A 23,798-nucleotide genomic window follows, 5' to 3' on the forward strand; every position below is an offset into this window, starting at 1 on the left:
TCTATTAATCCCTCCATCCTCTCTTTCTCTACTAATCCCTCCATCCTCTCTTTCTCTAATGAATTCATCCATCCTCTCTTTCTCTACTAATTAATTCCATCCTCTCTTCCTCTACTGAATCCACCCATCCTCTCTTTCTCTACTGAATACATCCATCCTCTCTTTCTCTACAAATGAATTCCATCCTCTCTTCCTCTACTGAATCCACCCATCCTCTCTTTCTCTACTGAATCCAGCCATCAATCCTCTCTTTTTCTACAGAATCATCCACCCTCTCTTCCTCTACTGAATCCATACATCCTCGCTTTCTCTACAGAATCCAGCCATCAATCCTCTCTTTCTCTACTGAATCCATCCACCTTCTCTTTCTCTACTGAATACATCCATCCTCTCTTTCTCAACTGAACCCATCGATCCATCCTCTCTTTCTCTACTGAATACATCCATCCTCTCATTTTCTACTGAATCCATCCATCCTCTCTTTCTCTACTGAATCCACCCATTATCTCTTTCTGTACTGAATCCAGCCATCAATCCTCTCTTTCTCTCCTGAATCCATCCACCTTCTCTTTCTTTACTGAATCCCTCCATCCTCTCTTTCTCTACTGAATTTATCCATCCTCTCTTTTTCTACTGAATCCCTCCCATCCGCTCTTTCTCTACTGAATCCACCCATCCTCTCTTTTTCGACTGAATCCATTCATCCTCTCTTTCTCTAATACATCATCCTCTCTTTCTCTACTGAAACCATCCATCCTCTCTTTTTCTACTGAATCCATCCATCTTCTCTTTCTCTACTAATCCACCCATCCTCTCATCCTCTACGGAATCCCCCATCCTCTCTTTCTCTACTGAATCCCCATCCTCTCTTTCCCAACTGAAATCATCCACCCTCTCTTTTTCTACTGAATACACCCATCCTCTCTTTCTCTAATGAATTCATTCATCCTCTCTTTCTCTACTAATTAATTCCATCCTCTCTTCCTCTACTGAATCCATCCACCTTCTCTTTCTCTACTGAATACATCCATCCTCTCTTTCTCAACTGAACCCATCGATCCATCCTCTCTTTCTCTACTGAATACATCCATCCTCTCCTTTTCTACTGAATCCATCCATCCTCTCTTTCTCTACTGAATCCACCCATTATCTCTTTCTGTACTGAATCCAGCCATCAATCCTCTCTTTCTCTACTGAATCCCTCCATCCATTCTCTCTTTCTGAACTGAATCCATCCATCCCCTCTTTCTCTCTTGAATTCATCCACCCTCTCTTTCTCTACTGAATCCATCCATTCTCTCTTTCTATACTAATCCATCCATCTCTTGCTCCACTGAATCCACCCATCCTCTCTTTTTCTACTGAATCATCCATCCTCTCTTCCTCTACTGAATCCATCCCATCTTCTCTTCCTCTACTGAACCCATCCTCTCATTCCCTACTAAATACATCCATCCTCTTGTTCTCTGCTGAATCCATCCATCCTCTCTTTCTCTACTGAATTCTTAAACCCTCTCTTTCTCTCCAGAATCCATCCATCCTTCTTTCTCTCCTGAATCCATCCATCCTCTCTTTCGTTACTGAATCCATCCAGCTTCTCTTTCTCTACTGAATCCATCCATCCTCTCTTTCTCTACTGAATTCATCCACCCTCTCGTTCTCCACTGAATCCATCCATCCTTCTTTCTCTACTAAATCCACCCATCCTCTCTTTCTCTACTGAATTCATCCACCTTCTCGTTCTCTACTGAATTCCTCCACCCCTCTTTCTCTACTGAATCCTTCCATTATCTCTTTCTGTACTGAATCCATCCATCCCCTCTTTCTCTCTTGAATTCATCCACCCTCTCTTTCTCTACTGAATCCACCCATCCTCTCTTTCTCTACTGAATCCACCCATCCTCTTTTTTTCTACAGAATCATCCACCCTCTCTTCCTCTACTGAATCCATCCATCCTCTCTTTCGCTACTGAATCCAGCCATCCATCCTCTCTTTCTCTACTGAATCCATCCACCTTCTCGTTCTCTACTGAATCCATCCACCTTCTCGTTCTCTACTGAATCCAGCCATCAATCCTCTCCTTCTCAACTGAATCCATCTTTCCTCTCTTTCTCTACTGAATCCATCCACACTCTCGTTCTCTATTGAATCCATCCATCCTCTCTTTCTCTAATCCATCCATCCTCTCTTTCTCTACTGAATTCATCCACCCTCTGTTTCTCTACTGAATCCCCCCATCCTCTCGTTCTCCTCTCGTTCCCTACAAAATCCATCCATCGTCTCGTTCTCTACTGAATCCATCCACCTTCTCGTTCTCTACTGAATCCATCCACCTTCTCGTTCTCTACTGAATCCAGCCATCAATCCTCTCCTTCTCAACTGAATCCATCTTTCCTCTCTTTCTCTACTGAATCCATCCACACTCTCGTTCTCTATTGAATCCATCCATCCTCTCTTTCTCTAATCCATCCATCCTCTCTTTCTCTACTGAATTCATCCACCCTCTCTTTCTCTACTGAATCCCCCCATCCTCTCGTTCTCCTCTCGTTCCCTACAAAATCCATCCACCTTCTCGTTCTCTACTGAATCCAGCCATCAATCCTCTCCTTCTCAACTGAATCCATCTTTCCTCTCTTTCTCTACTGAATCCATCCATCTTCTCTTTCTCTACTGAATACATCCATCCTCTCTTTCTCTACTGAATTCATCCACCCTCTCTTTCTCTACTGAATCCATCCATCCTTCTTTCTCTACTGAATCATCCACCCATCCTCTCTTTCTCTACTGAATCCATCCATTCTCTCTTTCTGTACTGAATCCATCCATACCCTCTTTCTCTATTAAATTCATCCACCCTCTCTTTCTCTACTGAATCTATCCAACCTCTCTTCCTCTACTGAATCCATCCATCCTCTCTCTACTGAATCCATTCATCATCTCTTTCTCTCATACACTCATCATCTCTTTCTCTACTGAATTCATCCACCCTTTCATTCTCTACAAAATCCACCCATCCTCTCGTTCTCCTCTCGTTCCCTACTAAATCAATCCATCGTCTCGTTCTCTGCTAAATACATCCATCCTCTTATTCTCTACTAAATCCACCCATCCTCTCCTTCTCTTCTAAATCCACCCATCTTCTCGTTCTCCTCTCATTCTCTACTAAATCCATCCATCCTCTCTTCTTCTACTAAATCAATCCATCCTCTCGTTCTCTACTGAATCCATCCTCTCGTTCCCTACTAAATACATCCATCCTCTTGTTCTCTGCTGAATCCATCCATTCTCTCTTTCTCTACTGAATTCATACACCCTCTCTTTCTCTCCTGAATCCATCCATCCTTCTTTCTCTCCTGAATCCATCCATCCTCTCTTTCTCTACTGAATCCATCCATCTTCTCTTTCTCTACTGAATACATCCATCCTCTCTTTCTCTACTGAATCCATCCACCCTCTCTTTCTCTACTGAATCCATCCATCCTTCTTTCTCTACTGAATCCCTCCATCCTCTATTTCTATACTGAATCCATCCCATTTTCTCTTCCTCTACTGAACCCATCCTCTCGTTCTCTACTGAATCCATCCATCCTCTCTTTCTCTAATCCATCCATCCTCTCTTTCTCTACTGAATTCATACACCCTCTCTTTCTCTACTGAATCCATCCATCCTCTCATTCTCTTCTAAATCCATCCACCCTCTCGTTCCCCTCTCTTTCTGTACTGAATCCATCCATACCCTCTTTCTCTATTAAATTCATCCAACCTCTCTTCCTCTACTGAATCCATCCATCCTCTCTCTACTGAATCCATCCATCATCTCTTTCTCTCATACACTCATCATCTCTTTCTCTACTGAATTCATCCACCCTCTCTTTCTCTACTAAATCCATCCATCCTCTCTTTCTCTACTGAATCCATCCCTCCTCTCTTCCTCTACTGAATCCCTCCATCCTCTCGTTCTCTACTGAATCCATCCATCCTCTTTCTCTAATCCATCCATCCTCTATTTCTCTACTGAATTCATCCATCCTTCTTTCTCTACCGAAATCATCCACCCCCTCTTTCTCTACTGAATCCATCCATCCTCTCATTCTCTACTAAATCCATCCATCCTCTCGTTCTCCTCTCGTTCCCTACTAAATACATCCATCCTCTTGTTCTCTGCTGAATCCATCAATCCTCACTTTCTCTACTGAATTCATACACCCTCTCTTTCTCTCCTGAATCCATCCATCATTCTTTCTCTCCTGAATCCATCCATCTTCTCTTTCTCTACTGAATCCATCCATCCTCTCTTTCTCTACTAAATCATCCACCCCCTTTCTCTCCTGAATCCATCCATCCTCTCTTTCTCTACTGAATCCATCCATCTTCTCTTTCTCTACTGAATCCATCCATCCTCTCTTTCTCTACTAAATCATCCACCCCCTCTTTCTCTACTGAATCCATCCATCCTCTCATTCTCTACAAAATCCACCCATCCTCTCGTTCTCCTCTTGTTCCCTACTAAATCCATCCATCGTCTCGTTCTCTGCTAAATACATCCATCCTCTTATTCTCTACTAAATCCACCCATCCTCTCCTTCTCTTCTAAATCCACCCACCCTCTCGTTCTCCTCTAATTCTCTACTAAATCCATCCATCCTCTCTTTCTCTACTAAATCAATACATCCTCTCGTTCTCTCCTGAATCCATCCTCTCGTTCTCTGCTGAATCCATCCTTTCTTTCTCTACTGAATCCATCCATCCTCTCGTTCTCTACTGAATCATCCACCCATCCTCTCTTTCTCTACTGAATCCATCCATTCTCTCTTTCTGTACTGAATCCATCCATACCCTCTTTCTCTATTAAATTCATCCAACCTCTCTTCCTCTACTGAATCCATCCATCCTCTCTCTACTGAATCCATCCATCATCTCTTTCTCTCATACACTCATCATCTCTTTTATCTACTGAATTCATCCACCCTCTCTTTCTCTACTAAATACATCCATCCTCTTGTTCTCTGCTGAATCCATCCATCCTTCTTTCTCTCCTGAATCCATCCATCCTCTCTTTCTCTACTGAATCCATCCATCTTCTCTTTCTCTACTGAATCCATCCATCCTCTCTTTCTCTACTAAATCATCCACCCCCTCTTTCTCTACTGAATCCATCCATCCTCTCATTCTCTACAAAATCCACCCATCCTCTCGTTCTCCTCTCGTTCCCTACTAAATCCATCCATCGTCTCGTTCTCTGCTAAATACATCCACCCTCTTATTCTCTACTAAATCCACCCATCCTCTCCTTCTCTTCTAAATCCACCCACCCTCTCGTTCTCCTCTAATTCTCTACTAAATCCATCCATCCTCTCTTTCTCTACTAAATCAATACATCCTCTCGTTCTCTACTGAATCCATCCTCTCGTTCTCTGCTGAATCCATCCTTTCTTTCTCTACTGAATCCATCCATACTCTCTTTCTCTATTGAATTCATCCACCCCTATTTCTCTACTGAATCCATCCATTCTCTCTTTCTGTACTGAATCCATCCATACCCTCTTTCTCTATTAAATTCATCCACTCTCTCTTTCTCTACTGAATCTATCCAACCTCTCTTCCTCTACTGAATCCATCCATCCTCTCTCTACTGAATCCATCCATACCCTCTTTCTCTATTAAATTCATCCACTCTCTCTTCCTCTACTGAATCCATCCATCCTCTCTCTACTGAATCCATCCATCCTCTCTCTACTGAATCCATCCATCATCTCTTTCTCTCATACACTCATCATCTCTTTCTCTACTGAATTCATCCACCCTCTCTTTCTTGTCATGTTTGTCATTTATTGTCATGTCTTGTCCCTGTGCTCCCCATGCTATTCGTTTCCCTCTGCTGGTCTTGTTTGGTTCTTTCCCTCCTTCTATCCCTCTCTCTCCCCCTCCCTCTCTCACTCTCTCGCTCTCTCTTCTCTCTGTCGTTCCGTTCCTGCTCCCAGCTGTTCCTATTCCCCTAATCATCATTTAGTCTTCCCACACCTGTTCCCGATCCTTTCCCCTGATTAGAGTCCCTATTTATTCCTTTGTGATCCGTTCCTGTCCCGTCGGTTCCTTGTATTGTATTCACCATGCTGTGATTGCGTTTCGCCCTGTCCTGTCGTGTTTTTGCCGTGATTGTGTATCACCCTGTCCTGTCGTGTTTTGTGCCTTCATCAGATGCTGCGTGTGAGCAGGTGTCTCAGTCGACTACGGCCTGCGCCTACCCGAAGCGACCTGCAGTCTGTGGCCGCTTCTCCAGTTGTTTCCCCTCTACAAGTCTAGAGGATTTCTGTTATTCCGTTTTGGACTTTAATAAACTCTGTTTCTGTTAAGTCGCGTTTGGGTCCTCTTTCACCGGCATGACAGAAGGAACCGACTAAGGAATGGACCCAGCGACTTCAGACGCTCGTTACACTGCCGTCGAGATCCAAGGAGCCATGCTCGGCAGACACGAGCAGGAATTGTCTGCTGCTCGCCATGCCGTGGAAAACCTGGCTGCTCAGGTTTCCGACCTCTCTGGACAGTTCCAGAGTCTACGTCTCGTGCCACCTGTTACTTCCTGGCCTGCCGAGCCTCCAGAACCTAGGGTTAATAACCCACCTTGCTACTCCGGGCAGCCCACTGAGTGCCGCTCCTTTCTCACGCAGTGTGAGATTGTGTTCTCTCTCCAACCCAACACATACTCTAGAGAGAGAGCTCGGGTTGCTTACGTCATTTCACTCCTTACTGGCCGGGCTCGAGAATGGGGCACAGCTATCTGGGAGGCAAGGGCTGTTTGCTCTAACGATTTCCAGAACTTTAAAGAGGAGATGATTCGGGTTTTTGACCGTTCAGTTTTTGGTGGGGAGGCTTCTAGGGCCCTGGCTTCCTTATGCCAAGGTGAACGGTCCATAACGGATTATTCCATTGAGTTTCGCACTCTTGCTGCCTCTAGTGAGTGGAACGAGCCGGCGCTGCTCGCTCGTTTTCTGGAGGGACTCCACGCAGTGGTTAAGGATGAGATTCTCTCCCGGGAGGTTCCTTCAGATGTGGACTCTTTGATTGCTCTCGCCATCCGCATAGAACGACGGGTAGATCTTCGTCACCGGGCTCGTGGAAGAGAGCTCGCATCAACGGTGTTTCCCTGCTCCGCATCGCAACCATCTCCCCCTCTGGCTTTGAGACTGAGCCCATGCAGCTGGGAGGGATTCGCATCTCGAATAAGGAGAGGGAACGGAGGATCACCAACCGCCTGTGCCTCTATTGTGGAGTTGCTGGACATTTTGTTAATTCATGTCCAGTAAAAGCCAGAGCTCATCTGTAAGCGGAGGGCTACAGGTGAGCGCAACTACTCAAGTCTCTCCATCAAAGTCCTGTACTACTTTGTCGGTCCACCTACGCTGGACCGGTTCGGGTGCTACATGTAGTGCCTTGATAGACTCTGGGGCTGAGGGTTGTTTCATGGACGAAGCATGGGTTCGGAAACATGACATTCCTTTCAGAGAGTTAGATAAGCCTACGCCCATGTTCGCCTTAGATGGTAGTCATCTTCCCAGTATCAGATTTGAGACACTACCTTTAACCCTCACAGTATCTGGTAACCACAGTGAGACTATTTCTTTTTTGATTTTCCGTTCACCGTTTACACCTGTTGTTTTGGGTCATCCCTGGCTAGTATGTCATAATCCTTCTATTAATTGGTCTAGTAATTCTATCCTATCCTGGAACGTTTCTTGTCATGTGAAGTGTTTAATGTCTGCCATCCCTCCCGTTTCTTCTGTCCCTACTTCTCAGGAGGAACCTGGCGATTTGACAGGAGTGCCGGAGGAATATCATGATCTGCGCACGGTCTTCAGTCGGTCCCGAGCCAACTCCCTTCCTCCTCACCGGTCGTATGATTGTAGTATTGATCTCCTTCCGGGGACCACTCCTCCTCGAGGTAGACTATACTCTCTGTCGGCTCCCGAACGTAAGGCTCTCGAGGATTATTTGTCTGTGTCTCTTGACGCCGGTACCATAGTGCCTTCTTCCTCTCCGGCCGGGGCGGGGTTCTTTTTTGTTAAGAAGAAGGACGGTACTCTGCGCCCCTGCGTGATTATCGAGGGCTGAATGACATAACGGTTAAGAATCGTTATCCGCTTCCCCTTATGTCATCAGCCTTCGAGATTCTGCAGGGAGCCAGGTGCTTTACTAAGTTGGACCTTCGTAACGCTTACCATCTCGTGCGCATCAGAGAGGGGGACGAGTGGAAAACGGCGTTTAATACTCCGTTAGGGCATTTTGAGTACCGGGTTCTGCCGTTCGGTCTCGCCAATGCGCCAGCTGTTTTTCAGGCATTAGTTAATGATGTTCTGAGAGACATGCTGAACATCTTTGTTTTTGTCTATCTTGACGATATCCTGATTTTTTCTCCGTCACTCGAGATTCATGTTCAGCACGTTCGACGTGTTCTACAGCGCCTTTTAGAGAATTGTCTCTACGTAAAGGCTGAGAAGTGCTCTTTTCATGTCTCCTCCGTTACTTTTCTCGGTTCCGTTATTTCCGCTGAAGGCATTCAGATGGATTCCGCTAAGGTCCAAGCTGTCAGTGATTGGCCCGTTCCAAGGTCACGTGTCGAGTTGCAGCGCTTTTTAGGTTTCGCTAATTTCTATCGGCGTTTCATTCGTAATTTCGGTCAAGTTGCTGCCCCTCTCACAGCTCTTACTTCTGTCAAGACGTGTTTTAAGTGGTCCGGTTCCGCCCAGGGAGCTTTTGATCTTCTAAAAGAACGTTTTACGTCCGCTCCTATCCTCGTTACTCCTGACGTCACTAGACAATTCATTGTCGAGGTTGACGCTTCAGAGGTAGGCGTGGGAGCCATTCTATCCCAGCGCTTCCAGTCTGACGATAAGGTTCATCCTTGCGCTTATTTTTCTCATCGCCTGTCGCCATCTGAGCGCAACTATGATGTGGGTAACCGTGAACTGCTCGCCATCCGCTTAGCCCTAGGCGAATGGCGACAGTGGTTGGAGGGGGCGACCGTTCCTTTTGTCGTTTGGACAGACCATAAGAACCTTGAGTACATCCGTTCTGCCAAACGACTTAATGCCCGTCAAGCTCGTTGGGCGTTGTTTTTCGCTCGTTTCGAGTTTGTGATTTCTTACCGTCCGGGTAGCAAGAACACCAAGCCTGATGCCTTATCCCGTCTGTTTAGTTCTTCTGTGGCTTCTACTGATCCCGAGGGGATTCTTCCTTATGGGCGTGTTGTCGGGTTAACAGTCTGGGGAATTGAAAGACAGGTTAAGCAAGCACTCACGCACACTGCGTCGCCGCGCGCTTGTCCTAGTAACCTCCTTTTCGTTCCTGTTTCCACTCGTCTGGCTGTTCTTCAGTGGGCTCACTCTGCCAAGTTAGCGGGTCATCCCGGTGTTCGAGGCACTCTTGCGTCTATTCGCCAGCGCTTTTGGTGGCCGACTCAGGAGCGTGACACGCGCCGTTTCGTGGCTGCTTGTTCGGACTGCGCGCAGACTAAGTCGGGTAACTCTCCTCCTGCCGGTCGTCTCCAGACCGCTCCCCATTCCTTCTCGACCATGGTCTCACATTGCCTTAGACTTCATTACCGGTCTGCCTTTGTCTGCGGGGAAGACTGTGATTCTGACGGTTGTCGATAGGTTCTCTAAGGCGGCACATTTCATTCCCCTCGCTAAACTTCCTTCCGCTAAGGAGACGGCACAAATCATTATTGAGAATGTATTCAGAATTCATGGCCTCCCGTTAGACGCCGTTTCAGACAGAGGCCCGCAATTCACGTCACAGTTTTGGAGGGAGTTCTGTCGTTTGATTGGTGCGTCCGTCAGTCTCTCTTCCGGGTTTCATCCCCAGTCTAACGGTCAAGCAGAGAGGGCCAATCAGACGATTGGTCGCATACTACGCAGCCTTTCTTTCAGAAACCCTGCGTCTTGGGCAGAACAGCTCCCCTGGGCAGAATACGCTCACAATTCGCTTCCTTCGTCTGCTACCGGGTTATCTCCGTTTCAGAGTAGTCTGGGTTACCAGCCTCCTCTGTTCTCATCCCAGCTTGCCGAGTCCAGCGTTCCCTCCGCTCAAGCGTTTGTCCAACGTTGTGAGCGCACCTGGAGGAGGGTGAGGTCTGCACTTTGCCGTTACAGGGCACAGACGGTGAGAGCCGCCAATAAACGCAGGATTAAGAGTCCAAGGTATTGTTGCGGCCAGAGAGTGTGGCTTTCCACTCGCAACCTTCCTCTTACGACAGCTTCTCGTAAGTTGACTCCGCGGTTCATTGGTCCGTTCCGTGTCTCCCAGGTCGTCAATCCTGTCGCTGTGCGACTGCTTCTTCCGCGACATCTTCGTCGCGTCCATCCTGTCTTCCATGTCTCCTGTGTTAAGCCCTTTCTTCGCACCCCGTTCGTCTTCCCTCCCCCCTCCCGTCCTTGTCGAGAGCGCACCTATTTACAAGGTACATAAGATTATGGACATGCGTTCTCGGGACGGGGTCACCAATACCTAGTGGATTGGGAGGGTTACGGTCCTGAGGAGAGGAGTTGGGTTCCGTCTCGGGACGTGCTGGACCGTTCGCTCATCGATGATTTCCTCCGTTGCCGCCAGGATTCCTCCTCGAGTGCGCCAGGAGGCGCTCGGTGAGTGGGGGGGTACTGTCATGTTTGTCATTTATTGTCATGTCTTGTCCCTGTGCTCCCCATGCTATTCGTTTCCCTCTGCTGGTCTTGTTTGGTTCTTTCCCTCCTTCTATCCCTCTCTCTCCCCCTCCCTCTCTCACTCTCTCGCTCTCTCTTCTCTCTGTCGTTCCGTTCCTGCTCCCAGCTGTTCCTATTCCCCTAATCATCATTTAGTCTTCCCACACCTGTTCCCGATCCTTTCCCCTGATTAGAGTCCCTATTTATTCCTTTGTGATCCGTTCCTGTCCCGTCGGTTCCTTGTATTGTATTCACCATGCTGTGATTGCGTTTCGCCCTGTCCTGTCGTGTTTTTGCCGTGATTGTGTATCACCCTGTCCTGTCGTGTTTTGTGCCTTCATCAGATGCTGCGTGTGAGCAGGTGTCTCAGTCGACTACGGCCTGCGCCTACCCGAAGCGACCTGCAGTCTGTGGCCGCTTCTCCAGTTGTTTCCCCTCTACAAGTCTAGAGGATTTCTGTTATTCCGTTTTGGACTTTAATAAACTCTGTTTCTGTTAAGTCGCGTTTGGGTCCTCTTTCACCGGCATGACATTTCTCTACTAAATCCATCCATCCTCTCTTTCTCTACTGAATCCATCCCTCCTCTCTTCCTCTACTGAATCCCTCCATCCTCTCGTTCTCTACTGAATCCATCCATCCTCTTTCTCTAATCCATCCATCCTCTATTTCTCTACTGAATTCATCCATCCTTCTTTCTCTACCGAAATCATCCACCCCCTCTTTCTCTACTGAATCCATCCATCCTCTCATTCTCTACTAAATCCATCCATCCTCTCGTTCTCCTCTCGTTCCCTACTAAATACATCCATCCTCTTGTTCTCTGCTGAATCCATCCATCCTCTCTTTCTCTACTGAATTCATACACCCTCTCTTTCTCTCCTGAATCCATCCATCATTCTTTCTCTCCTGAATCCATCCATCTTCTCTTTCTCTACTGAATCCATCCATCCTCTCTTTCTCTACTAAATCATCCACCCCCTTTCTCTACTGAATCCATCCATCCTCTCATTCTCTACAAAATCCACCCATCCTCTCGTTCTCCTCTCGTTCCCTACTAACACCATCCATCGTCTCGTTCTCTGCTAAATACATCCATCCTCTTATTCTCTACTAAATCCACCCATCCTCTTCTTCTCTTCTAAATCCATCCATCCTCTCGTTCTCCTCTCATTCTCTACTAAATCCATCCATCCTCTCTTCTTCTACTAAATCAATCCATCCTCTCGTTCTCTACTGAATCCATCCTCTCGTTCCCTACTAAATACATCCATCCTCTTGTTCTCTACTGAATCCATCCATCTTCTCTTTCTCTACTGAATACATCCATCCTCTCTTTCTCTACTGAATTCATCCACCCTCTCTTTCTCTACTGAATCCATCCATCCTTCTTTCTCTACTGAATCCCTCCATCCTCTATTTCTATACTGAATCCATCCCATTTTCTCTTCCTCTACTGAACCCATCCTCTCGTTCTCTACTGAATCCATCCATCCTCTCTTTCTCTAATCCATCCATCCTCTCTTTCTCTACTGAATTCATACACCCTCTCTTTCTCTACTGAATCCATCCATCCTCTCATTCTCTTCTAAATCCATCCACCCTCTCGTTCCCCTCTCTTTCTGTACTGAATCCATCCATACCCTCTTTCTCTATTAAATTCATCCAACCTCTCTTCCTCTACTGAATCCATCCATCCTCTCTCTACTGAATCCATCCATCATCTCTTTCTCTCATACACTCATCATCTCTTTCTCTACTGAATTCATCCACCCTCTCTTTCTCTACTAAATACATCCATCCTCTTGTTCTCTGCTGAATCCATCCATCCTTCTTTCTCTCCTGAATCCATCCATCCTCTCTTTCTCTACTGAATCCATCCATCTTCTCTTTCTCTACTGAATCCATCCATCCTCTCTTTCTCTACTAAATCATCCACCCCCTCTTTCTCTACTGAATCCATCCATCCTCTCATTCTCTACAAAATCCACCCATCCTCTCGTTCTCCTCTCGTTCCCTACTAAATCCATCCATCGTCTCGTTCTCTGCTAAATACATCCATCCTCTTATTCTCTACTAAATCCACCCATCATCTCCTTCTCTTCTAAATCCACCCACCCTCTCGTTCTCCTCTAATTCTCTACTAAATCCATCCATCCTCTCTTTCTCTACTAAATCAATACATCCTCTCGTTCTCTACTGAATCCATCCTCTCGTTCTCTGCTGAATCCATCCTTTCTTTCTCTACTGAATCCATCCATACTCTCTTTCTCTATTGAATTCATCCACCCCTATTTCTCTACTGAATCCATCCATTCTCTCTTTCTGTACTGAATCCATCCATACCCTCTTTCTCTATTAAATTCATCCACTCTCTCTTTCTCTACTGAATCTATCCAACCTCTCTTCCTCTACTGAATCCATCCATCCTCTCTCTACTGAATCCATCCATACCCTCTTTCTCTATTAAATTCATCCACTCTCTCTTCCTCTACTGAATCCATCCATCCTCTCTCTACTGAATCCATCCATCCTCTCTCTACTGAATCCATCCATCATCTCTTTCTCTCATACACTCATCATCTCTTTCTCTACTGAATTCATCCACCCTCTCTTTCTCTACTAAATCCATCCATCCTCTCTTTCTCTACTGAATCCATCCCTCCTCTCTTCCTCTACTGAATCCCTCCATCCTCTCGTTCTCTACTGAATCCATCCATCCTCTTTCTCTAATCCATCCATCCTCTATTTCTCTACTGAATTCATCCATCCTTCTTTCTCTACCGAAATCATCCACCCCCTCTTTCTCTACTGAATCCATCCATCCTCTCATTCTCTACTAAATCCATCCATCCTCTCGTTCTCCTCTCGTTCCCTACTAAATACATCCATCCTCTTGTTCTCTGCTGAATCCATCCATCCTCTCTTTCTCTACTGAATTCATACACCCTCTCTTTCTCTCCTGAATCCATCCATCCTTCTTTCTCTCCTGAATCCATCCATCTTCTCTTTCTCTACTGAATCCATCCATCCTCTCTTTCTCTACTAAATCATCCACCCCCTTTCTCTACTGAATCCATCCATCCTCTCATTCTCTACAAAATCCACCCATCCTCTCGTTCTCCTCTCGTTCCCTACTAACACCATCCATCGTCTCGTTCTCTGCTAAATACATCCATCCTCTTATTCTCTACTAAATCCACCGATCCTCTCCTTCTCTTCTAAATCCATCCATCCTCTTGTTCTCCTCTCATTCTCTACTAAATCCATCCATCCTCTCTTCTTCTACTAAATCAATCCATCCTCTCGTTCTCTACTGAATCCATCCTCTCGTTCCCTACTAAATACATCCATCCTCTTGTTCTCTGCTGAATCCATCCATTCTCTCTTTCTCTACTGAATTCATACACCCTCTCTTTCTCTCCTGAATCCATCCATCCTTCTTTCTCTCCTGAATCCATCCATCCTCTCTTTCTCTACTGAATCCATCCATCTTCTCTTTCTCTACTGAATACATCCATCCTCTCTTTCTCTACTGAATTCATCCACCCTCTCTTTCTCTACTGAATCCATCCATCCTTCTTTCTCTACTGAATCCCTCCATCCTCTATTTCTATACTGAATCCATCCCATTTTCTCTTCCTCTACTGAACCCATCCTCTCGTTCTCTACTGAATCCATCCATCCTCTCTTTCTCTAATCCATCCATCCTCTCTTTCTCTACTGAATTCATACACCCTCTCTTTCTCTACTGAATCCATCCATCCTCTCATTCTCTTCTAAATCCATCCACCCTCTCGTTCCCCTCTCTTTCTGTACTGAATCCATCCATACCCTCTTTCTCTATTAAATTCATCCAACCTCTCTTCCTCTACTGAATCCATCCATCCTCTCTCTACTGAATCCATCCATCATCTCTTTCTCTCATACACTCATCATCTCTTTCTCTACTGAATTCATCCACCCTCTCTTTCTCTACTAAATACATCCATCCTCTTGTTCTCTGCTGAATCCATCCATCCTTCTTTCTCTCCTGAATCCATCCATCCTCTCTTTCTCTACTGAATCCATCCATCCTCTCTTTCTCTACTAAATCATCCACCCCCTCTTTCTCTACTGAATCCATCCATCCTCTCATTCTCTACAAAATCCACCCATCCTCTCGTTCTCCTCTCGTTCCCTACTAAATCCATCCATCGTCTCGTTCTCTGCTAAATACATCCATCCTCTTATTCTCTACTAAATCCACCCATCCTCTCCTTCTCTTCTAAATCCACCCACCCTCTCGTTCTCCTCTAATTCTCTACTAAATCCATCCATCCTCTCTTTCTCTACTAAATCAATACATCCTCTCGTTCTCTACTGAATCCATCCTCTCGTTCTCTGCTGAATCCATCCTTTCTTTCTCTACTGAATCCATCCATCCTCTCGTTCTCTACTGAATCATCCACCCATCCTCTCTTTCTCTACTGAATCCATCCATTCTCTCTTTCTGTACTGAATCCATCCATACCCTCTTTCTCTATTAAATTCATCCAACCTCTCTTCCTCTACTGAATCCATCCATCCTCTCTCTACTGAATCCATCCATCATCTCTTTCTCTCATACACTCATCATCTCTTTTTATCTACTGAATTCATCCACCCTCTCTTTCTCTACTAAATACATCCATCCTCTTGTTCTCTGCTGAATCCATCCATCCTTCTTTCTCTCCTGAATCCATCCATCCTCTCTTTCTCTACTGAATCCATCCATCTTCTCTTTCTCTACTGAATCCATCCATCCTCTCTTTCTCTACTAAATCATCCACCCCCTCTTTCTCTACTGAATCCATCCATCCTCTCATTCTCTACAAAATCCACCCATCCTCTCGTTCTCCTCTTGTTCCCTACTAAATCCATCCATCGTCTCGTTCTCTGCTAAATACATCCATCCTCTTATTCTCTACTAAATCCACCCATCCTCTCCTTCTCTTCTAAATCCACCCACCCTCTCGTTCTCCTCTAATTCTCTACTAAATCCATCCATCCTCTCTTTCTCTACTAAATCAATACATCCTCTCGTTCTCTACTGAATCCATCCTCTCGTTCTCTGCTGAATCCATCCTTTCTTTCTCTACTGAATCCATCCATACTCTCTTTCTCTATTGAATTCATCCACCCCTATTTCTCTACTGAATCCATCCATTCTCTCTTTCTGTACTGAATCCATCCATACCCTCTTTCTCTATTAAATTCATCCACTCTCTCTTTCTCTACTGAATCTATCCAACCTCTCTTCCTCTACTGAATCCATCCATCCTCTCTCTACTGAATCCATCCATACCCTCTTTCTCTATTAAATTCATCCACTCTCTCTTCCTCTACTGAATCCATCCATCCTCTCTCTACTGAATCCATCCATCCTCTCTCTACTGAATCCATCCATCATCTCTTTCTCTCATACACTCATCATCTCTTTCTCTACTGAATTCATCCACCCTCTCTTTCTCTACTAAATCCATCCATCCTCTCTTTCTCTACTGAATCCATCCCTCCTCTCTTCCTCTACTGAATCCCTCCATCCTCTCGTTCTCTACTGAATCCATCCATCCTCTTTCTCTAATCCATCCATCCTCTATTTCTCTACTGAATTCATCCATCCTTCTTTCTCTACCGAAATCATCCACCCCCTCTTTCTCTACTGAATCCATCCATCCTCTCATTCTCTACTAAATCCATCCATCCTCTCGTTCTCCTCCGTTCCCTACTAAATACATCCATCCTCTTGTTCTCTGCTGAATCCATCCATCCTCTCTTTCTCTACTGAATTCATACACCCTCTCTTTCTCTCCTGAATCCATCCATCCTTCTTTCTCTCCTGAATCCATCCATCTTCTCTTTCTCTACTGAATCCATCCATCCTCTCTTTCTCTACTAAATCATCCACCCCCTTTCTCTACTGAATCCATCCATCCTCTCATTCTCTACAAAATCCACCCATCCTCTCGTTCTCCTCTCGTTCCCTACTAACACCATCCATCGTCTCGTTCTCTGCTAAATACATCCATCCTCTTATTCTCTACTAAATCCACCCATCCTCTCCTTCTCTTCTAAATCCATCCATCCTCTCGTTCTCCTCTAATTCTCTACTAAATCCATCCATCCTCTCTTTCTCTACTAAATCAATACATCCTCTCGTTCTCTACTGAATCCATCCTCTCGTTCTCTGCTGAATCCATCCATCCTTCTTTCTCTCCTGAATCCATCCATCCTCTCTTTCTCTACTGAATCCATCCATCTTCTCTTTCTCTACTGAATCCATCCATCCTCTCTTTCTCTACTAAATCATCCACCCCCTCTTTCTCTACTGAATCCATCCATCCTCTCATTCTCTACAAAATCCACCCATCCTCTCGTTCTCCTCTTGTTCCCTACTAAATCCATCCATCGTCTCGTTCTCTGCTAAATACATCCATCCTCTTATTCTCTACTAAATCCACCCATCCTCTCCTTCTCTTCTAAATCCACCCACCCTCTCGTTCTCCTCTAATTCTCTACTAAATCCATCCATCCTCTCTTTCTCTACTAAATCAATACATCCTCTCGTTCCCTACTGAATCCATCCTCTCGTTCTCTGCTGAATCCATCCTTTCTTTCTCTACTGAATCCATCCATACTCTCTTTCTCTATTGAATTCATCCACCCCTATTTCTCTACTGAATCCATCCATTCTCTCTTTCTGTACTGAATCCATCCATACCCTCTTTCTCTATTAAATTCATCCACTCTCTCTTTCTCTACTGAATCTATCCAACCTCTCTTCCTCTACTGAATCCATCCATCCTCTCTACTGAATCCATCCATACCCTCTTTCTCTATTAAATTCATCCACTCTCTCTTCCTCTACTGAATCCATCCATCCTCTCTCTACTGAATCCATCCATCCTCTCTCTACTGAATCCATCCATCATCTCTTTCTCTCATACACTCATCATCTCTTTCTCTACTGAATTCATCCACCCTCTCTTTCTCTACTAAATCCATCCATCCTCTCTTTCTCTACTGAATCCATCCCTCCTCTCTTCCTCTACTGAATCCCTCCATCCTCTCGTTCTCTACTGAATCCATCCATCCTCTTTCTCTAATCCATCCATCCTCTATTTCTCTACTGAATTCATCCATCCTTCTTTCTCTACCGAAATCATCCACCCCTCTTTCTCTACTGAATCCATCCATCCTCTCATTCTCTACTAAATCCATCCATCCTCTCGTTCTCCTCTCGTTCCCTACTAAATACATCCATCCTCTTGTTCTCTGCTGAATCCATCCATCCTCTCTTTCTCTACTGAATTCATACACCCTCTCTTTCTCTCCTGAATCCATCCATCCTTCTTTCTCTCCTGAATCCATCCATCTTCTCTTTCTCTACTGAATCCATCCATCCTCTCTTTCTCTACTAAATCATCCACCCCCTTTCTCTACTGAATCCATCCATCCTCTCTTTCTCTACTAAATCATCCACCCCCTTTCTCTACTGAATCCATCCATCCTCTCATTCTCTACAAAATCCACCCATCCTCTCGTTCTCCTCTCGTTCCCTACTAACACCATCCATCATCTCGTTCTCTGCTAAATACATCCATCCTCTTATTCTCTACTAAATCCACCCATCCTCTCCTTCTCTTCTAAATCCATCCATCCTCTCGTTCTCCTCTCATTCTCTACTAAATCCTTCCATCCTCTCTTTCTCTACTAAATCAATCCATCCTCTCGTTCTCTACTGAATCCATCCTCTCGTTCTCTGCTGAATCCATCCTCTCGTTCTCTGCTGAATCCATCCTCTCGTTCTCTACTGAATCCATCCTCTCGTTCTCTGCTGAATCCATCCTCTCGTTCTCTGCTGAATCCATCCTCTTGTTCTCTACTGAATCCATCCTCTTGTTCTACAGTATATATATTCTGTTGTTCTGTACTATACTATCGGGGTTTAAAAATCTATCCCTAACAATTGCAATGGTTCACCCTTACTGTGTTAGCAAATGTGTCGTTAATGTCAAGATGTAGATCTATGTTTGTGGGTGAAATGCTAGATAACATCTTAATTTCCTTCTTATTTTTTTTAGTAAGAGTCCACTTTGTTAGAAATATTCACTACAGAATTCTGGAAACAAATCATAAAAGAGAGACATCTTAAGCCAGGTGTACACGACACGATTTAGCTGTCCCAAACAAGTTTTTGAGATCGGAGACAAAATCCCCATGTCGTTGCCTAGTCGCTCGTTTAATACGAGCGGGTCAGAGACTTCAATCTGAGGTCTACCAATTCTGTCTCTTTGAGCCATCCCAGACATCCCGATATTTTCAAACATGTTTAATTTTTATCAGCTGAAAATCTGCAACGCTCTTGTAGTGTGAGATGTGCTACGACAGAGTTTTGAGAACGGTGATCGGCAATAGCCAATGAGAGTTCGCCAGAGAAGAAGCTTAGCGACATGATGTCGTTGTTTCACATCACCCAGAATGTGTAGACTCTCCAGCAGGAGCCATAACTAATACCAGCTAGCCAGTATGCATTTTTACTTTCATTAAAAGCAAAAGTGTCAAATTGTTATTCACAAACAATGTTTGTTTTTTTGATATTACAACTCTGTATAACAAGCGTGAATGACTGACCGCAAAAGTTTAATGGGCTACTTTGAGCCACAGCTCGTTCTAGTTACGTTAACAATCTAATCACATCTTCACACCATTCTGATGTGATGTGACACCATTCTGATGTGATGTGACACCATTCTGATGTGATGTGACACCATTCTGATGTGATGTGACACCATTCTGATGTGATGTGACACCATTCTGATGTCACATAATTTACTGGCAACACAAAACAACTACAGGAAAGACGATTGTTTTAACGTGAGAGGCTCAGCTCAGTAGTGTACGCCCAGTATTAGAGACGTGGAGAAAAACACATCCCCAGTCTCAAGCTATGACCTGAAAGCTAAGGGTGAGCTATGATGTATGAACTACCGTAACAACAACCCAACTGGTCATGGGAGCCGGAACAAGCTATCATGCAAGCATTTACTGTATAGAAAATGAACAGGGTAGTCGTGAGGAGGACCTTGCTAACAAGGACAAACTTAGTCAGTTTATTTACCCTCATGGTCATATTTCAAAGGATTATTTTCCATTGAAAGGATGTCTAGTTCTCAGAATTACATCACTAATAGAAACATTTTCACGCAAAAAAAAAGGTAACTTAATTTAGAGCGAAGGTGTGGTAAGTACAGTATGTGATACATTTGACAAACACATGTGCATTTACTTTAACCGTTTCTTCACATTATTCAGCTTGTTCATTATGTGTACTATTCTGACCAACTGTTGCTTCATGGCCATGTCGGACCCTGCCCCTTGGACCAAGTACCTGGAGTGAGTAATAGTCTACACTTCCTCCCTCCTTAGTACACTTCTTTTGATGGTGAATACACTGTTTTCCCTGTGATAGGAACTTCCTCTGTCCCCCCCCCCCCCCCCCTCAATATTTGTCCCAATATTGAGCGTTGCCATGGCGTGTTGCTACAGTAACAGTAACAGTGTGTGAATCCTGATCGGCGAGTTACTGTATTTCAAATGTAAGTAGCCTACATCAAGCATGTTATACGGTTGCCACGGTGTGTTGCTACAGTAACATCAAGCATGTGATACGGTCGGCTCACTCACTGCACTTGGAATGTCACATGAGAATGAATACTTGGCGTTGGTGTATAATTTGCCCCACACTTCGCCGCCAACACTTTTCAATCAGGTTTTTGATTATTAAATATATTTTACAATTGGAATGTGATGAATGATAAACTTCAAATTCCGTTACTGAATGTTTATACCTGAGGTAAAACTAGCCTCTGACACAAAGTATTCTGGGAATGCATGACATGACACACACTCACCCTTGCTAGCTCACAATACCTTGCTTTGTATGCACCATATTTTTACATTCAATGGGTTGATTGAGAGCATGCTAAATGAGTTCAAACACTGTTATTTTATACCTTAACGAATCATCTCTCTTCATTCCATGCTAAATGAGTTGAAACACTGTTATTTTATACCTTAACGAATCATCTCTCTTCATTCCATGCTAAATGAGTTGAAACACTGTTATTTTATACCTTAACGAATCATCTCTCTTCATTCCATGCTAAATGAGTTGAAACACTGTTATTTTATACCTTAACGAATCATCTCTCTTCATTCCATGCTAAATGAGTTGAAACACTGTTATTTTATACCTTAACGAATCATCTCTCTTCATTCCATGCTAAATGAGTTGAAACACTGTTATTTTATACCTTAACGAATCATCTCTCTTCATTCCATGCTAAATGAGTTGAAACACTGTTATTTTATACCTTAACGAATCATCTCTCTTCATTCCATGCTAAATGAGTTGAAACACTGTTATTTTATACCTTAACGAATCATCTCTCTTCATTCCATGCTAAATGAGTTGAAACACTGTTATTTTATACCTTAACGAATCATCTCTCTTCATTCCATGCTAAATGAGTTGAAACACTGTTATTTTATACCTTAACGAATCATCTCTCTTCATTCCATGCTAAATGAGTTGAAACACTGTTATTTTATACCTTAACGAATCATCTCTCTTCATTCCATGCTAAATGAGTTGAAACACTGTTATTTTATACCTTAACGAATCATCTCTCTTCATTCCATGCTAAATGAGTTGAAACACTGTTATTTTATACCTTAACGAATCATCTCTCTTCATTCCATGCTAAATGAGTTGAAACACTGTTATTTTATACCTTAACGAATCATCTCTCTTCATTCCATGCTAAATGAGTTGAAACACTGTTATTTTATACCTTAACGAATCATCTCTCTTCATTCCATGCTAAATGAGTTGAAACACTGTTTTTTTATACCTTAACGAATCATCTCTCTTCATTCCATGCTAAATGAGTTGAAACACTGTTATTTTATACCTTAACGAATGATCTCTCTTCATTCCATGCTAAAGGAGTTGAAACACTGTTATTTTATACCTTAACGAATGATCTCTCTTCATTCCATGCTAAAGGAGTTGAAACACTGTTATTTTATACCTTAACGAATGATCTCTCTTCATTCCATCCAGTGCTATTGCCCAATACTGTGTCGTTTTGAATCCACTAAATTATATTTTCCAGGTACACGTTCACCGGTATCTACACCTTTGAGTCCATGATAAAGATATTTGCGAGAGGATTCTGTGTCGGGCCGTTCACCTTCCTGAGAGACCCCTGGAACTGGCTAGATTTTAGTGTAATCTCTATGGCGTGAGTACCACTCCTTTAGTCTGGTATTTATACTCCTTCACCCCTAGCCACGTCCTGTTCAATTGATAGGTATTTGCCATGCAGGGGCTTTTGATACATCCCAGAGAGAGAGAGAGAGAGAGTGAGAGAGAGAGATGTCATTTAGGTGGATGACATGTGGATTTAATATTCATTATTTAAAATGAAAACATCACTTGACTTTGGGACTTACCGGGTACTTAAAGGGTTGCATTGTGAATGGACTTCTGAGAGCGAAATAAACAATGTCAGAGAGGATAATGGAGGGAGGATGGTCTAGAAACCCGTCCGTGGTGATACAGCTGTAGAGGATACAGCTGTAGAGGATACAGCTGTAGAGGATACAGCTATAGAGGATACAGCTGTAGAGGATACAGCTATAGAGGATACAGCTGTAGAGGATACAGCTATAGAGGATACAGCTGTAGAGGAAACAGCTGTAGAGGATACAGCTATAGAGGATACAGCTGTAGAGGATACAGCTATAGAGGATACAGCTGTAGAGGATACAGCTATAGAGGATACAGCTATAGAGGAAACAGCTGTAGAGGATACAGCTGTAGAGGATACAGCTATAGAGGATACAGCTGTAGAGGATACAGCTGTAGAGGATACAGCTATAGAGGATACAGCTGTAGAGGATACAGCTATAGAGGATACAGCTATAGAGGATACAGCTGTAGAGGATACAGCTATAGAGGATACAGCTGTAGAGGATACAGCTGTAGAGGATACAGCTGTAGAGGATACAGCTATAGAGGATACAGCTGTAGAGGATACAGCTGTAGAGGATACAGCTATAGAGGATACAGCTGTAGAGGATACAGCTATAGAGGATACAGCTATAGAGGATACAGCTATAGAGGATACAGCTGTAGAGGATACAGCTATAGAGGATACAGCTGTAGAGGATACAGCTATAGAGGATACAGCTGTAGAGGATACAGCTATAGAGGATACAGCTGTAGAGGATACAGCTATAGAGGATACAGCTATAGAGGATACAGCTGTAGAGGATAGAGCTATAGATACAGCTATAGAGGATACAGCTATAGAGGATACAGCTGTAGAGGATACAGCTATAGAGGATACAGCTATAGAGGATACAGTTATAGAGGATACAGCTTTAGAGGATACAGCTATAGAGGATACAGCTATAGAGGATACAGCTATAGAGGATACAGCTAGAGAGGATACAGCTATAGAGGATACAGCTAGAGAGGATACGGCTGTAGAGGATACAGCTATAGAGGAAACAGCTATAGAGGATACAGCTATAGAGGAAACAAGTTTGGGGGAAACAGCTATAGAGGATACAGCTAGAGAGGAAACAAGTTTGGGGGAAATAGCTATAGAGGATACAGCTATAGAGAGGAGACAGCTATAGAGGATACAGCTAGAGAGGAAATAGCTATAGAGGATACAGCTAGAGAGGATACAGCTATAGAGGATACAGCTGGAGAGGAGAGAGAGAGAGAGAGAAAGTGAGAGAGACTTCAAATTTCACCACCAGAGAGAGAGAGAGAGAGAGAGGGAGAGAGAGAGAGAGAGAGAGAGAGAGAGAGAGAAAGCGAGAGAGAGTTGGAGGAAACAGGACTCTGGAGAGCTGAGAGATCCAGAGAGAGTCTCTAATGGCAACAGTGCCTAGGGACCATTAATATAGGAGTTTTAAGCACCTTTATCCCCACACGCAATATCACATCCCATCACATGATACACACATAAGGTCGCATTTATTATGACAATAACAAGGTTGT

The 23,798-nt window shown here is 44.0% G+C and overlaps 1 protein-coding gene across 1 annotated transcript in view; it reads left to right on the forward strand.

Annotated features, from left to right (window-relative positions):
• The window catches only part of LOC124009317 (sodium channel protein type 4 subunit alpha-like), a 143,822-nt gene that overhangs the window by 45,695 nt on the left and 74,329 nt on the right, over nucleotides 1-23,798 (forward strand). The window contains exons 4-5 of the mRNA XM_046320983.1: nucleotides 20,021-20,110; nucleotides 21,895-22,023. Coding sequence (XP_046176939.1) covers nucleotides 20,021-20,110; nucleotides 21,895-22,023 — 219 coding nt within the window. The remainder of the gene's footprint in view (nucleotides 1-20,020; nucleotides 20,111-21,894; nucleotides 22,024-23,798) is intronic.

The sequence above is a fragment of the Oncorhynchus gorbuscha genome, linkage group LG22 (assembly GCF_021184085.1).
Source record: "Oncorhynchus gorbuscha isolate QuinsamMale2020 ecotype Even-year linkage group LG22, OgorEven_v1.0, whole genome shotgun sequence".
NCBI classification, from domain to species: Eukaryota; Metazoa; Chordata; class Actinopteri; order Salmoniformes; family Salmonidae; genus Oncorhynchus; species Oncorhynchus gorbuscha.